This window comes from Pholcus phalangioides, unplaced genomic scaffold (genome assembly GCF_987345545.1).
Source record: "Pholcus phalangioides strain wild (caught in Gottingen) unplaced genomic scaffold, Ppha-v1.0 ptg000007l_1, whole genome shotgun sequence".
NCBI classification, from domain to species: domain Eukaryota; kingdom Metazoa; phylum Arthropoda; class Arachnida; order Araneae; family Pholcidae; genus Pholcus; species Pholcus phalangioides.
The window spans coordinates 12,554,985-12,572,622 of record NW_028301600.1 but is presented as its reverse complement, the minus strand read 5'-3'; the positions used below and the strand labels follow the sequence as shown (position 1 = coordinate 12,572,622).

Genomic DNA, 17,638 nt, shown 5'->3' with positions numbered 1-17,638 from the left:
GACATTCTCTGATTCAAGATGATTCTTGACCTTCCAAAATTTCATCTACTGATTATAATATATGTGCATTGATATAAACCATCTGCTGTACTCTTTTTACAACAAATGTGTTTAAAAAAGTTTATTGCATCATATATCAGGGTTTCTACATCCTTACAAACTCCTAACTTTTCATTTCCCTCTGGAAGGGCCCTTATAACTCCTTACTTTTTGCAGCCACTCTTAAAAAGTCCTTTTTTTTTCTCTGAAGGGATGATCTTTCTTAGAATAGGCATTCCCCATGGTGATGAATAGCATTGCCTAGAAAAATAAGAGGAAGCTTCCCCGGAATATAAAGAGGAAGAAAAGAGAAAAAAAACCGCTCTCTCCCTTTGTAATAGGAAATTTGAAAGCAGGGGATGGGATTGGAACATCCAATGGTTGTGCATACCTGCCAACCGTTACGATTTTGTCGTATTTAGTAAATTAATACGATTATACGCTTTTGCTTCTAAAAATACGATTTTTTACCGAATTGCTAGTTTTGACGTGTTTTCCTGCCTATGTCGCAAACTGGTCAGCGTTGGAAATCGATGGTCCGTAGAACGACATCACTCTGCTGAACCAGTAGCCGAAAATTCCCCCATGCGGTGAGAAAGTTTTTTTAAGTTTTTACTTATGCAGCGAAACGATGTCTCGAACCTCCGCATTAATATTACGCAGTATACTGAGTGCAGACCTCAAAGCTTTCCTATTTTTCCTACTATTTTCCTACTTTCGCTGCAATCGTCCTTTTTTTACCGCAATTCTCTCCTATTATTCCTATTTTATCCCTCCTTCCCATTTACAGCCAATATCTCACTATGAAAATTCCGAGAAACCGCAAAATGTCACTGCTTTCCGCAGTTTTTTTAGACGTGTTTTATGTGTTTTATTCACATTACAACTCGCTACTGAAAAAGAAGAAAGGAAAAAAAATTTCAGTTCCACTGGAGTAAGGGACAACGACAAGCGTATCTTTTCGCCGCCGCGCCTTAAAGTGCTAAAAACTGAAGTCCAGTGGGGAAAGCGAATCTGTTTCGCAGATTGGTTGCCGTAAATAAAAAGGCAAAAAAAAAGGAACAGGCTCTATCCACACACAAGAGATTTCATGAGAGAGACAATGGGTTTATCTCTCCTGGGATCCCGTAACGAGCGTTCATCCCTGAAGCCAGGTTTTCCTAGTTAGTAGGCTTTTTGCGCCGCGTGAACCTAACTGGATCATTTCGTGTCGGCAGAAATGAGTTACATAATGACGTTACGCATTTGCGTTTTCCAAGCGTGGCGCATCGGCTCAGGACGGCTATATAGTATATGACCCTGGCGTCCGTCATCTACTCTATCGGCTGCATGTTCCGGTTTAAAGGGAAGAGACACAACACGAAAATGAAGGGAAGGTCGCTGAAACGCGCGGCACACGACGCTTAACTCCTCCAGAAGCAGTCAGCCAATCACGCCCGACGTAAAGCGCTGTCGTGAGCCGTATTGCGCTCTGTAGGAAAACAGTCTTACTGCTTTTCATATTGATGAATAGACGGCGTGTCGTGCTGGGTGATTCGCGTTGCGTGCGGCATAGACAACCTGCTAGTAAAACCCGGCTTTTAAAAGTGACAGCCCGAGCCACGTCTGGTTTTACAGGAGGTGGGGGGGTGAGGACGAGCCGATCAGCCGTTATAGCTGAACCCACTTTTATAACCTTCAGAAAATAACTTTCAGGTATCTTTATGTTAGGGGTCATTCAAGTATTACATCAGCATGGATGGGGGATTTTCGATTTGCTGATTTGATGACGTGGAGGGGGGGGGTGGATGATTCTTACGTCATCAACCACCCTTTATAAAAAATATGAAATATTCTTAATGGCGTCTTACTCGGTGCGCGAAAAAACGAGTAAAACTTTTCACTAGTTTGTGGGCACCTGAACTAACATTCTCCCTATCAAGTCCCCTACAGAGCCACTCTAGTGATCTTCAAATACTTAGCGGATCCAAATGCTCTGGAGCTGTGCCGCGCGTCATATAAGTGAGCCGTGATTATGCCGCAGATCACTTAAGTAATCTGGGAATGTGCCGCGGATAACTTGAGTGATGTAGAACCGCACTGGTGGCAGGACCAATGCTCTAAAACTTTGTCACATGTCACTCAAGGGATCGCTTAATGTGTCACAGATCACTTAAATGGTCTGGAATTGTGCCACGAGTCACTTAAGCGATCTGTAAATGTGTCACTTGGTTCATTGTTACAAAAATAGATTTAGGGACAGGCCACATCATAACGCCAGGGCCACATTTGGTCCGCAGAGGCCGAATGTTTACCGCGGGTCAAGGGTTACCAAGGGCTTAGAGAGGTAGGATCGCAATGAATTTCTTGAGCAATTTTGGGTTCTTAGCCTTCAAATAGCATTAAAATTAACAAAAATTGATTATAATAACATATAAAGATATTTTGTTTCGAAATCGTAAAAAATATTTTTACAATTCTTTTAAAAAATATTTTGTGGATTAAAAAATAAATTTTTGATCATCTAGGGGGAAGCCCCCAATTCAGATTCAGATTCCAACAATAAACGTTAGGAGGAAGGGGGCAGAGCGCTGACAGGGGGAGGGTGAGAGTTTTGCTGATTTTTCCTGACAAGAGGGTGAGTCAAAAATTGCTGAAAATTTGCTGACGTAATACTTGAACAGCCCCTTATTTTAAAGCATACATGTGCTCAACACATGGCCTAAATGTGGCCTGTCTCAAGTGGCGCCGGTACACTTACAGATGAATTAAGTGGCTCGTGGCAAATTCTTACTTCAATTGAGCGGCACATTCCCAGATTGTTTGAGAGTGATTTCTGGGGGGAGGGGGGGGGGGGGCTTGCTTTCTTTCAAACCAAGCACAACACAGGTCTATTACCATCTATGGGCAATTTACTATCTAGGGAGTTGTGCTGGAAGTGTGTGTGTGTGTGTGTGCTTAACAGTCTGAGTGCATATGTAGTGTTTGATTTTTCAGTGCTGCCATCTATATTTCAGAAGTGAAGTGTGTGATGTGTTATGATTGAATTACATTTGTACTCCTTTGTAGGTCTCTTGCTCTCTATGGAGAGACTTTTTAAAGTGGAGATCAGCTCGCATTCGCGCCTTGAAGTTGGAAACCACAGAAAACCAGCTTAAGCCTTTTGTAATTTTAGCAGTAAAAGTTTGCTATAAATCAATGTATCGGGCCCATAAAAAAATCTGCATAGACTTCCCGCTCCTTGGTTGGGGGCTCTTGGATTTTTGTCGTTGGTAAAATGAATATGAATTACAATTTTTTGTGGTACTTATGGGGTGGGGACTCCAGGCTGGGGACCCTCATGAGGGAAGTTGATCCCTCATGGGCATCTTTTTCTCAGCCACCTCGTTGGGCATTTTGCCTGTTGTGCCTGTTTTGCGAGAAGTGGCCACAGCTCAAGCAAGATAAAAACAAAATTTATTGCAAACTCAGTATATCACTTCCGATTTCTTTAAATCATTTTAATACTATATACTACCGCAACTCTCTCTCTTCTTTCTTACTACACTTCTCAATACCTAATCTTGATCATTATGCTTTGTTACTGTTCGAATTTGTGTTCTCTTGTCGCTTGTTACTCACGCATACAGTCACAGCATATCTCTTCCTTTTCAGCTAAAATTCCTACCCATTTATTCTGAAAGTTGAAATCTTGGAAACATTGAAATAGAAATTAAAGAAAAAAGACATTTAAATGAAAATCAATTCATGTGTGGGCTTCTTTTGTTTTTCTGTGGGCTGCTTTTATTGTCTAGGGGTGCAATTTTTTTTTCGGAGGGAGCGTGGCCCCACGACACCTTAAAAACTCCTTACTTTTCATTTTGAAAATTTTGTATGAACCCTGAAGAGTTGCTGCAAATATAAATAATTTTGTAAGAAGAATCTTTGTCAGCTGTGGTTTTTATTTTGAATAATTGGAGGGGGAATGAATATCACTTTTAGAATTTTTATAATTTATGTGATGCTGTTATGAGTTATATTTTTGACTAATACTTGAAGGTTTTAGAACACTTTGCTGATGACAGAAAGCATGTATGTGGATTGATTATTTTATGAATTTTTATGATGCTGAGTAACAAATCAAAACTTGTAATTTTTGAACCACTTCTACATCTGTATTTTTGAGAAGAGGGAAAGTTTGTTTGCAAATTAAAAATAAATTTGCATATGTGCCCCACCCCTTTTGCTGTAAAACTTGTAAGTTATGAAGTTTGCCATGACTCCTTAAAAACTGCTTGAAACTCCTTAAAAAGTCCTTAAAAACTCCTTACTTTTCATTTTGAAAATTTTGTATGAACCCTGTATATGTAATGTTGATTTCTGTTGTTATTAAATTATCTAAATAGTCACTGAGATACTTACTTTTAGGTATGGTTTTCCAATTGAAGCTGCATTTAAATGTGCAAAGCAAATGCTTTGAGTATCAAGACCTGTCAGCTCTGCTTTGGTTGAAAATACTCTTTAAAACTCTAAATTTATACACCCTGAGCTAAGAAATTTTATTAAAAAACTATGAGTTTAATTAGTGTATTAACAGATGCTGCGTGAGAATTTTTATATAGCATAAAATTTTGGGCAGATCAGAAAATTTAAAATATCAAAATAGATATTTTTCCTCAGTAATTATAATTCCAAATACAGGGTGATTATAAAAAAACTATCCCAACTTATGGGCCCCTAACTATCATACCATTCACAGAAACTGAATGAAATTTTGGCATAAGGTATTTTGATGTATGCGCTCAAGAATGATATGGAAAACAACAGTGTCACTCTAACAGTTACGGTTACAGTGAGAAAATTTCGAAAATATCAAATGGCAACACCAAGTTTTTTGTATTGGAATGCGATCTCCATTGTGAAAAACTCTAAATAGCGTTCGAACGGCAACTGTAGCATGAAAATCACCGGCGGTAAATAGGCTAAAAGTGAGGACAACCAATAAGGACAGAGAAGCAGCATAAAATAAAGCATTTTATTGTGTTTCACAAATTTTCCACATGACCTTGTTGAGGACTAATCAGGCTGGGATCTCAGCCGAAGAAACGGTGTGACGAATGAAACGAACATTAATGCTCTGGTGCACGGCAAAGTCCTTTTTACTTTTTCCTTGCCTAGCTCCGGGGATTTTCGTGCTACAGGTGCCATTCCAACGCTATTTAGTGTTTTTCTGTATGGAGATCACATTCCAATACAAAAAACTTGGTGTTGCCATTTGATATTTTCGAAATTTTCTCACTGTAACCATAACTGTTAGAGTGACACTGTTGTTTTCCATATCATTCTTGAGCGCATACCTCAAAATACCTTATGCCAAAATTTCATTCAGTTTCTGTGAATGGTATGATAGTTAGGGGCCCCATATGTCGGGATAGTTTTTTTATAATCACCCTGTATATAAACCCTTTAATGTACATAAAAGTAAGTGTTTTGTTATTTAACATATCTATCAAGTTCAAAAAACTATTTTGCAACATTGACTAAGTTTTTGACTGTTTTAATACTGATTTAGTTTCTGAAGTCAAAAACCTAACCCTGATGTGCTCTATCATACATATTTTGAATAAGCAGCTCTATTCAACTTAGCAAATTGAACACAGGTAATGAGTAGCTTAGATAAATTAGATAAATAAACCAGAAAATTATATTTCATATGTTCTAGACTCTTATGTTAACAAATTTAAAATTGTCAATTATAATTAATATTTTGTTTTAATTACTGTAATAGATTAATGTTTAAAAATAAAACATTGTAATATGCAAAAAAGTAAGTTTTTCATCATGTTATATACTTATTGTGCTCAAAACATCCAAAAGCATTCATTTAGGTTTTTGATGGTTTAAACCAGTTTTTGACAGTTTAAGCCGGTTTTTGACGCTTGTCATGTCAGACAAGCATAAAAAACCCAACCCTGTTGTTAGTAGACATCAAGAGAAACAAAAATTGCAATGGAACATGGTGTCGCAAACCAAGAGGGTGAATATCGTGAAAAACGCATTGTAACATCCTTTATGGGGTTACATGCCCAGTTCGAAATATCCTGAGTTAAGGCAGACAACAAGCAGGAAATAAAAACAAGTTGTTTTAAATCACTTCAACTGCTTTATTACATTAATAGTTATTTTACATTAAGCTAGACTCATTCATAAAAAAACAACTTTTTGCGTTGAAGTCACTTATTCAAACATCGGTTTTTAGTTATAAAAGGGATGAATCTCACCATAGAAGTCCATGTCCATTTAGCGCCTGACATCACATTTCTTCTGGCAGACCAAGAGGCCACATTAGACACGATAGCGATGCAGATCCATCCACGTCATTAAAATCAATTGAAGAACAGAGTCCCAAGGTTCAAAGCAAGTTGCCAGCAACCATTTTCAGATAGATCTCCCAACAATCATTGATAAAAGTCCACCGGAGCTCAGCCAGTTGAACGTCGAAGATGGTAGAGGTACTGGACGTTTCTATAGCTGTAGACTAGAAGTTTCATCGAGAACAAAACCACTCAGGGTTTCATCAGCTAGAGAAGGCAACCAGTCACAAGTTGAACTGCAAGACTCGTTATACAGTTATTAAGTTTTCATAAAAACATCATCTTCACCAGACCCGCCAGAAACAAAAAAACTAGTTATTTGTTTCACAACATTATATTAAAATTTCATGACCGAAGCTGGGAATAACGAGTTAGCTACTCAAGTAGCGGAAGCAAGAAGTGAATACTTGAATGCTGTGAAAAGATAGAGCGATTGTGATACGAGGGCGGTTCAAAAAGTTTTTAGATTCGCACAGAAAAAATCAACTTACAACAAAAATTTCAGTTGTCTTTTTCAAAATAACTTCCCCCTGCAGCAATACATTTGTCCATTCTTTTGAACCAAGTTTTAAAAGCAGCTGACCACACTTCTTTGTCAAGGCTCGCCAGTTTCATTTTGTATACCTCTATCGCTTCGTCCGCACTTGAAAATCTTTTTCCCCTCATCTCATTTTTCACAGTTCCGAAGAGGAAAAAATCACACGGGGCAAGATCAGGAGAGTAAGGTGGGTGAGGCAAAATTTCTATCTTCTCTTTCTTGATGAAATCCTTTGTTCTGTGAGCAGTGTGTGCTGATGCATTGTCATGATGAAGAATCAGCCCACGAGTGCCCCGTTTTGGGCGCTTCTCGCGCATCTTTTCCAACACCTCAGGAAGGCAAACATTGACATACCAATCTGCAGTGATAGTTTTTTTATCTTCAAGTGGGACTGTGACAATATGGCCAGAATAAGCAAAGAAAGTTGCCACCATTTTCTTGCTAATGCTTCTTCCACGTCGAACTTTAGTGGGTGGCGTTTCATCTGGGAACACCCAAACTGCAGACTGTCGCTTTGTTTCTGGATCGTACTGATAAATCCATGTTTCATCTCCTGTCACAACATCCCAAATGCTCTTGGCAGTGCCATCTTTGAATTTTTTCTTCATGAAATGACACCAATCAACGCGTGCTGTCTTTTGATCTTCTGTGAGGGAATGGGGAATCCATCTAGAGCAACGCTTACTGAGGGAAAGCTGATTATGGAGGATGGAATTGACACTCCCGGAACTAATGTTCAACATATTTGAAATAGTTTTGTGCGTTATTCGTGGATCCTCTCTCACAAGCGTTTCGATTTCCCAGACATTCAAATCAGTGATCGAAGTGCTGGGTCTACCAACACGAGAGTCGTCTTGAAAGGTCGTTTTACCCCTCTTAAACTCTCTGTACCAGTTAAAAACTGTACCACGTGACGGTGCACACTCAGGAAAAGTAGACTGCAAACTTTGGTGGCATTCGTCCGCCGTCAAACCTTTTGAAAAATCATAAAACATCATCGCGCGAAATGCTTGTCTATCGAGCTCCATTGTTAATGGGAAAATGGCTAAGTCGCTCTTTCTTTTTTATCACAAAGGAAAAATATCAGGCTAATCTATTTAGTGCTGCCGCCTGGGGGTATTTTAAAAAAGTAAAAACTATCATCTGACGTGAAAATAATGGTATTTAAAAAATATTTTCAATATGAATCTAAAAACTTTTTGAACCACCTACGTAGCATACAGCCAGTATTTAAAGGGAAAACTCCAGACTGCACGTGTCTAAACAAGCCAATCGGCTTCAGGGTAATTTCATTTACATATAAACACAGGCCGGCAACATCACGATTGGCCTCGATCATCACCACATGACCACCGCTGCAGATGAAAAACAACAAAAAGTTAACATTTTTGTGATGACAATTTCAGACTTTTATACCGGGAGCCCATGGATATGTTATAGTAGGGGTCTTCAACCCGTGGCCCGCCAAAACATTTCGATTGATTGACACAATATCATTCAAAAATAGGGTAAAACGAAGATTTCCACAAAAAAAAGTCACCCATCTTCATATAGACTTATAACAAGGACAAGCTGATCAGTGTACAGTATTTAGCTTCTTAAATGAGGCTTTTAACGTAAAACAAACCACACCATACACTTCTTAACTATAAATTCAAGTACATCCCGCTCTCCTTGAGTGGGAGAAAGCAGAAATGAACGGAATTTCCATGGTATCATACTTCTCGGGTGCATGGTTGGGTAAGGAGCAGGTGGATGTATGCATCTTGATTGGTTGAAAAAAGGATTTGTATAATATTGGTACAGTTCGTTTAGTTGTGTTTTAGGTCTTTGAAGCCTTCCATCAGAAGCCTTTTAATGAGTGCACGATGGCAAACTGTGATAACAAAAAAAAGGAAAGTTGAAGAAAAAATTAGATTTTTTCAAGAAAAGTGGTCATCCCTAGATGCTTCAGCGCCTGTTTTCCTTGAAGGAGGAAGGTGATGAATTCATGAAATCCAAAGGAAAAGTTACTGGAGAGTTTCAAGATAAAAAGTGGGTGAGAGATTTCACATTTCTTGTCTATATCACTGGTCATCTGAATGATCTAAACTACCACTTTACCACTTACTGGGAAAAGACCTACTTGTCCATAATTTTTATGACAACGTAAAAGCGTTCGAAACTAAATTAGTCCTTTGGAAACGTCAATTGCAAAACAAAAACTGCATACAAAATTATTGAAGTTGGTGAATAGATCTACAACTTGGAAACCGGACGATTATGGACAGTGCATTTCAAATCTGAGAATGGAATTCAGAAGCAGATTCGCCCACTTTCTGTGAGAACGAAATTTCTATAAAAAATTTTTCCTCACCATTCTCTGTCGATATCTGAAGTGTTCTACCAGAGCTGCAATTAGAATTTGCAGATTTGCAATGTGACTCTGCAGTTAAATGCAAGTTGTTTTTTTTTTAAATTCCTTCAGTAATTGATTTTTATTCTAAGTATGTGTCCGAACAAAGGTATTTAGAAATACGCAAATATGCATTGTTCATATCTGCTATATTTGGCAGCACTTACATATGTGAATAGCTGTTTAGTTGAATTAAGAATACAAAATCAAAAACTAGAACACGTCTGACTGATCAGCATTTCGAGGATACTTCACGAATAGCAACAACACAAATTTTGCCTACATTGAAGCTTTAGTCAAGCAAAAACACAGTCAAGTTTTGCATTAATTTAGGAATTACATCCACTCGCATTCGTAATGTAAGTAACCAAAGATTTTCTTTTTTATTTGGTGCGTAATTAATTCAACATGTGTGTGTGTGTGTATATATATATATATATATAATCATCCAGTTTCATACAATGCAAAAAATGCCTAAAATAATTGGTCTTACTTCAATTCAGCTTAATTTTTTAAAACGAAAATGCCACATAATGGAATCATAAAGTATGCAGTACGCGTCTCATTTTAATTTGTCGTATCTGAGCGTACGTGGGATCAACCTTTGGCAGGGGGGTTGGACACACTGAGATTGATTGGAGGCACAAGAAATCTATAAGAAAAATTCAGATTTACCAACTTTCAAAAGCATTTTCCAGTAACAGAAATGTATTACAAAAAAGGAATTTTTTGATACTATAATTTGAAATGTATTTTTTTTAAATCATTCAAAATTAATATTTGTTAAAATTAATTAAATTGAATGTTTAAATTCTATAAAATATTTTGAAATATATTTAATTTGTGATCGTCTTGGGCCCCCCCCCCCTTATGCCATGAATGAGTGGCCCGCGGAACGCGACAAATTTTTTATGTGGCCCTCGAGCGTAAAACATTGAAGATCCCTATGTTATAGCATGCAGGTTTCGACATCAAGCTGGAATGACAAAAAGTACAATAATAACTACAAAAAGATTTAATTCATTAATTATTACAAGAGTTGTTGGAAGTGGTGGCCGCTGACATCATTGCACAGTATATAATGACGTAAAAACGATTCCCGGACAAGCTCAAAGATACCAGGTATGCTTTGATGTCTGCCTCAGCTATGACAATCCGCACTATGAGATCCTCCGGTCTGTCTATAGGCGTCACATAAACAAATGATTGAAGGTGACCCCATAGGAAAAAATCACACAGATTGATATCCGGCGAACGTGGAGGCCAAGCAACGGGTCTTGCACATCCAATCTACCTCCTTAGGTATATAACATTGAGGTGATTACGTACCTCACTGGAAAAATGTGCAGTGGCACCATCATGTATGAACCACATGCTTCGCTTATATCTGATATGGTGAGCGAACCCATGAACGCATTCAGCGATCAACTGACATCCACCTTTCTTCTCCTCTGGACTCAGAGCCTGCATGCGTTTTTTGCTATTTTCACCCTCTCAAAAGAGTTTGTGGCACCATGTTCCATTGTAATTTTTGTTCCTCTTGATGCCTACTAACAATTTTCTGAGTTTGTCGGTCCATTAACAGAACACCCTGTATATAGCACCTGCAAATAAGCATTTCTAAAAAACACCATGTTATATACATTGTATCATAAGCAGATACAGGCTCCTCGAACTGAGAAAGTGATGATCACAGAGTGTGTATACTGGACACAAAGGAGGCAAATATCCACCTCTGCCCTCCTTCCTATGCCAATGATATAATTTTTTCATTGAGAGAGGCTCTGTATCCACCTATGCATTATATATTCATTATTAATTAGATTTTGTGTATTTTTAGGTTTTCCAGATCTTGACAAATTGCCTCCGGAAATTAGTTTGAATGTATTGTCTCATCTTAATGCAACTGATCTGTGCTTAGCTGCATGTGTTTGGAGGGAACTAGCAAAAGATGAAATCCTATGGCAAAGGTATAAATAACTTTATACTGCAGGGGTGTGTCCAGTCAAAATTCTGCACCTGGAAAACAGACCCATCAAAAAATTTCAGGTGGTGGTTCTGGGAAATAGACCCTCCACTAAATTTTGCATTTCACAAACTTGAAACATTGTTTTAAATTGTTTGCAATTGAATGAAGAAGGCTTATTAGAAGAAAATATTTTTTGTTTTGCTATTTTTTTTTAATGTGAGATTCCGAACCTTATTTACAAAAGAAAAATTTCATTCATTCAAGCATTTATGTGATAAATTCAATTTTTTAAATCACCTAATTCAAAGGAAGAATAAAATTTAATTTTTTTAATTTCAATGTTTTTATGAACGTAGGCAAGTTCAGAAACCCTAAAGGAAATTTTTTAGTTGATACCTCTAAACCAAAGGATCAAAAGCATGGGCGGAGATGTGGGGGGGAGCATTGTCCCCCCCCCCCAGCATCAAAGGTGAAGTTGACACATCTAATGCATATATGTATAGATGAATCGACATCATCATCATGCCCCCCCCCCCAGACTTCCAAGTCTATCTCCGCCTATGATCGAAGTGGAAATAAAGAGAAAGAATTATGAAAATCAATTCAAATCTGAATTCAGTCTGTAAAAGGTTAATGATTTATTCTCCCATGGTCTTCCAAAAACAATTAAATTACAATATATGGAAATCTGAATGCTGTCCTTTAATCTCTATCAATTGCCGGATCCACAACGGCCTAGTAATGTTGTGCCAAACTAGACAAAAACCAGGTTGGAGGAGAGGCTCGTCAAGCCGGCAGCTATGAGTGGAAGCAAGCATTGAGCCCTTAGGGTCCAATTCCTATGGGGTGTTTTCTTTTTGTTTTTCTTTTTTTAATTTTGTTTCACAAAGACATCTCCCTATGCACCACAAAGTATAACATAGGGCCATATATAATGGTACAATCAGCATATTTACTGTGGAAAACAAAAAAAAAATTTTAATACTTTGTACAAAAGAGAAAAATGGTTTTCAAAGAAAATAAAACAATAATAATAATAATAATGATAAAAAAATAACTAAAAAAATAAAAGTAAACAGAAAAAAGATTTTTATAAAAAAATATGAAGAATAAAAAAATATAAAAAATAATAATAGAAAATAATATAAAAATAATAATTTAAAAAAATAATATAAAAAATAAAAGAATAGAAAAAAAATAAAAAAACAAACAAAAATAATAGAAATGTGAAAAATATGTATACATAAATTGAAGAAGGTGATAAAAGGAGAAAAAGAAAATAGTAAGAGAAGTAAAAGAAAGAAAAAAAGAAAAAGGTGTAATTCATGAAAATACTTTAAAATATAATAAAAATATATGTAAAAGAAGAAAACGAAAAGAAAATATACACATATAATACAAACAACATGAAAGAAAGAAAGCAGAAGCCTCAGTTCTTAATGCTGTGTACAAATCTTCAAAGGGCACACAGAGTCTCTTTTGAGTACACCAATTTCGATGGTATTGGTGGCCATTGAATTGATAGCCTCCATAGATCACGTTCAAATACAGAATTGTCACCTTTGAACACTCAAATATCAGATGTTCGGGATCCTCCTTTCTGTTTCCGCAACTGCATATGTCACTCTCTGCTAAGTTGAATCTTTTGAGATAAGATTTGAAATTTCCGTGTCCAGTTAAAAACTGAGTGAGAAGGAAATCCGGGAAAAAGTAAGATTGCTTTAACTGATAATGCACTGTTGGAAAAAAACGTTTTGTCCATTTTGCCATATTGGATTTTAAAAACTCTGTGTTTTAACTTCTGTCGACTTCTTCGTGGTAGAGGCGTTTCCAGAACGAATATGGAGGTTTGCATACTTTACTAATTCTTCGGAGAGCAGTGGAGGATTTGGCCAGTTCATCTGCTCTCTCGTTTCCGATGGTGCCGCAGTGACTTCTCACAAATGAAAAATCTATAACTATTTTGTTATTGAGACAGCTTTTTAAAAGGCACTGACCATCAACAATTAATTTTTCACTATTGGTTATGTCTTGAATGTTGTCTTGGGAAATCTTTAAATTCAAGTGTTTTCAAAAATTAAAAAAAAACTGAGCTTTTTTATATGGTGGTTGGAGGGGTTGCCCCCTCCTACATCATGGTAAAGCTCAACATTCAGCACTGGGAGGCTTCATGCCAGTGTTGCTCTGTATGTGTATATATGCATTGACATCCTCATCATGCTCTTGGAAAGTTTTGAAGGATTAAAATAATTGATTTCTTATCAAATGTTTTTATTTTGTAAATTCACTTGCGTTCCCCCTTTCATGAAGACCCCCCCCCCCCAGTTGGCCACTACTCACAGTTTGGAACCACTGATATACGAAAACAGTCCAGCATGGTTCATTTTGTCCAATGAGAAAAGGTCACAGAAAAGTCCCTGAAAAATCACAAAATTTTGCTTTTGGTATTTGGTAGACACCCTGTATGTGCTCCTGCACAGTGAATTTATTTTTCTGCCACAACTTTAGCTTTGCATGGTTTTCAATAATATCTATTCTTCTGTACAGTACAGAAAATTTTTTCATCACACAAAAAAGATGCAGAAATATACAAAATAATTCCTCAAAAAATATGAAAATATTTCTTAAAATCATGAAAAAAAACTATCACATGAAAATAGTGAAATATGCCAAAATGTAAAAAAAATCTGCATGAGAATCTTGCACAATAGAAGTGAAACTTCTAGGTTGTTAAGTCTGATTTGACATGACCAGATTCACCTCATGTTACATCTTTTACAAGATGACAAAGCGTCTAAAGTCTAACTACTAAACTAGTTGGTTTGCACTTGCTGAAATTAGGCATGCAAAAAAAAAAAAAAAACAGTTGATTCAATTTTATCGAGCTAATACAGATCATACACCCATTTGACACTCTTGGAAATTTCACGAAGTTGGGAATTGATGCAGGTCTAAGCGTGAATTTGCCGTCTCTGATCGAGACCAAATTCATTGAGATCAAGATATTTCAGCAGTGTTATGCACCTATAAAACACTTGGCTTAAGCTTAATTTAGGAGATTTTGATTTCCGAGTAAACTCTGGTGTTGCTCAGAAACAGTGTTGCAAAATATCACAGGTGCTTGAGCACCCATGGCATCCTGTCTTTGATGGCACTATTGATCATTGTGTCTGGCTCAGGACAGTGAATCAAACTGGGGGACGAACAAAAATATTGAATTTTTAATTAATTTTATATTATCACTTTCAGTCAAAATTATCATTTGTTCTGGAGTTATTTCTTTTATTAATTTACAGTTTTTCATTAGTTTTTGTTTTTTTAGTGAAATGTTGTGTTTAGATATTCAGCATTTCTGTGAACAAAACAAATATTCTATCTACTGATGTTTGATTTCATTATATTGTCACTAGTTACAGCCCTGGGAAACTCTAAGCTGATGTATCTGTCACATTTGTACAAAGTGTGATGTAAATATTATTACTACAGCCAATGGCTGTTCCTATGCTGTCTTTTTTAATGATTCTATGTCACCTTTGAACGTAAAACTGGTTTTGACACTTCAAGATAGAGGGTGCTGACTCCCCTCAGTATATTTGAGGTGCCTTACTACTGGCGGATCTCCCTTCCCCATTAAATGCTATTAAACATAGAGAACACTGGCACCCTCGTGGCAGAAATGTATTTGTCAAGAAAATTTCAACATGGGTAAATGCAAGTAATACATTAAAGGATTTTAAATAATGTACTGTACTTCAACGTAATAATAAACTATATAATATTTTATTCAAGTATTTCAATTAATTCGTGGTCAGAATGAATGACAAAGTTGATTTGTGCCCGCAAAATGAGATATATACAAACTTTTTGTTTCAAACATTCTAAATATCATGTGAAAGGGGTTGAAAATGTGTTTATAGAGCATGGGGAATCTCACAAATTCATTTGTCACAGTTTATAACTTCAATTCCCCTTCCCCCTGCGAATCAGATGGCTCTCTAATTCTGTCCATTTTGTGTTTGTGAGTTGTGGAATGATGTAAGTCAAAACATGATTTTGATGTCACCGGTCAGATTACATGTGGGGTCCTGGATCAAATATATGGCCAAAATTATTAGAAGTTTTCAATATTTTTGAAATTGTGCTTGTCTAATTTTCATTAATTCTAAAGTTTCTTCTCTCATTATTTTTCGATTACTTTTAAATAAAAATAACTGAATATTTTTTTATTTATAAGTAAATAATTGTTATTTTTTTTTAATTTATCAAAGTATAAATAATTATATTTTATTAAATCAATTTATTCATTAATTTTGGACTTCAGAATGCAGTAATTCAAATCTGATGAAATAATTGATAAATCAGATATTATTACTTTCAATCAGTCGAAATTTTCATTCATTTTTGTTTCATTTGTTCTCTTTTTTCTGTCTATACAGTATTCTGCATATAGTGCTCGCGACAAGAAATAGAACCTTTTAATACCAACCAAAATTTCTTTTCGATTCGGACCATACACAACTCTTACACCACACAAACGTTCTTCCTTCTCATCACTGCCATTTTGTCTGCAGAACTACTACTTCACCACACACCAGCTACAGCCATATCACTATGCGGCATGTACTGCGATTAACAAGTTGGGTTGGAAATAAAGGTGTCATTTATTAGTGGTTGTCTCAAGCTCGTTAGAGGAAATACTTTGCTCTATATTCTTTCCCAGATTCAAATCTTGGACCTGACAGCAACCTTCATGGTGGTAGATGAGCATCTTACCACCATGCCACTCGGGCATACTGGTGAGAACTGGTCTGTAGAACTAGTTTTTGAAGGGGGAAAGAAAAACTGTTTCACTTCAGCTCTTTCGCCATTTCCGTTATTCTTTTATGAAAGATTTGAAAAATCACTCCCCGGCTAAAGAAGTTTCACTTCAAAATATGTGAAAATTCATAGCAATCCTAGCCCTATTCATTAGTTTACGAAGTAATTGCAAACAACGTTTTTGCCCATTTCAAGACACATGATAAACTACTCAAAATAGTCAGGATGCGGTAGCCCAGGTCGATAAGATACTCGCCTAAAGTACCAAAGGACGTTTAGAGGTGTTGTGAGTTTGATACCCGATTCGTCCTTGTCAGAAAACTTTCCTGACACGGGTACAACAAAAACAGCGACATGACCACAGAAAACATTGCTACCGCAGGGAGTCCCCCATCGAGGGGTTAGCGCACTAACCTCTCGATGAGTATAAAAAACAAGCCTACCATTCTGAATCGGCAATAAATTGTAGGTCCCGGGGTCTAATTAGCCCTCGTGTGCAGAAAATGACTGTGGTGCGACAAAAACGATCAAAATGGTCAAAACTGATATCCACCAGGATGGTTGGAACAGGTTTCATGCATCTCTGGTCAAAATGGTTTTAAAACCATCTGTGGTGAAAATTGATGTAATCTTGTTTTCTAATAAACATATTCTGATGTTGGTTAAAAATAAAAATTGATTTTAGTTCAAAATTTAATATGAAAGGAACAGTTCCAACTATTAATGCATTAGTTTCAAGACCATTTTCACATATTTCGATAGTTTTGAGCATTTTTGAGCAGTTAAAATTACTTTTGACCGATCAGAATTGCAGTCCTGCCCTTGCAACAGAAAAATTGGTATCAGCACCAGGGTTTAAGCTGGTTAAAAAATTCCTTTCACAAAAAAGCGAAAATGGGGGAAAAGCTTTAGCAAAATGCTGCAATGCTAATGTAATGATTGATGGTTGGACGTCTACTCATTGCGTACCTTCTGTATGCATTTTTGCGATAGTGGCTGCTACTTTTTTTGCATTCTTCGATTTTCTTTCGCATTTTGCAAAAAATGCGACTGTAGCTTAAACCCTGATCATCGCCTAAAAATTCCTATATCTGATTAATAATTTGGAGTCTTAGGGCGACAGAATTTTTTTGGAATTTATGTCAGCATGTCTGCTAACATAGAAAGAGATCACCAAATCTCAAAAACATTGGAGACAAATTTTTGACACTTTCTTCTATGGACAAAGTTATAAAAATTAAAATGCTGCTACATATTTTTTTGTCTTGTCATTGAATATTAAACTTAAATGGTTCTAAACATTTTTAGTTGAAAAATTTATTTTTATTCCTTTTCAGTTTATGTTTGAGTCAGTGGGGATACACTAGTATTTACAATAAAAAAAAAGATTCTTATTCGTATCATCAACTCTATTTGTCACTTGATGAAGGAACTGTGACTTTTAATGCAGATGCATTCATGGTATGTATTTTTCATTAAAATATTAATGTGTTTTCATCCATATTTTTCTAGATAAATCTATATTGTAAACCTGACAAAGAGCTATA

The 17,638-nt window shown here is 36.4% G+C and overlaps 1 protein-coding gene across 2 annotated transcripts in view; it reads left to right on the top strand.

Moving 5' to 3' along the window:
• The window catches only part of LOC149084928 (F-box only protein 8-like), a 72,590-nt gene that overhangs the window by 19,530 nt on the left and 35,422 nt on the right, over positions 1-17,638 (top strand). For both annotated transcript variants that reach the window (XM_089232667.1, XM_089232666.1), the window contains exons 3-4: positions 11,145-11,274; positions 17,429-17,552. In XM_089232667.1, the coding sequence (XP_089088793.1) occupies positions 11,145-11,274; positions 17,429-17,552 (254 nt within the window). The remainder of the gene's footprint in view (positions 1-11,144; positions 11,275-17,428; positions 17,553-17,638) is intronic.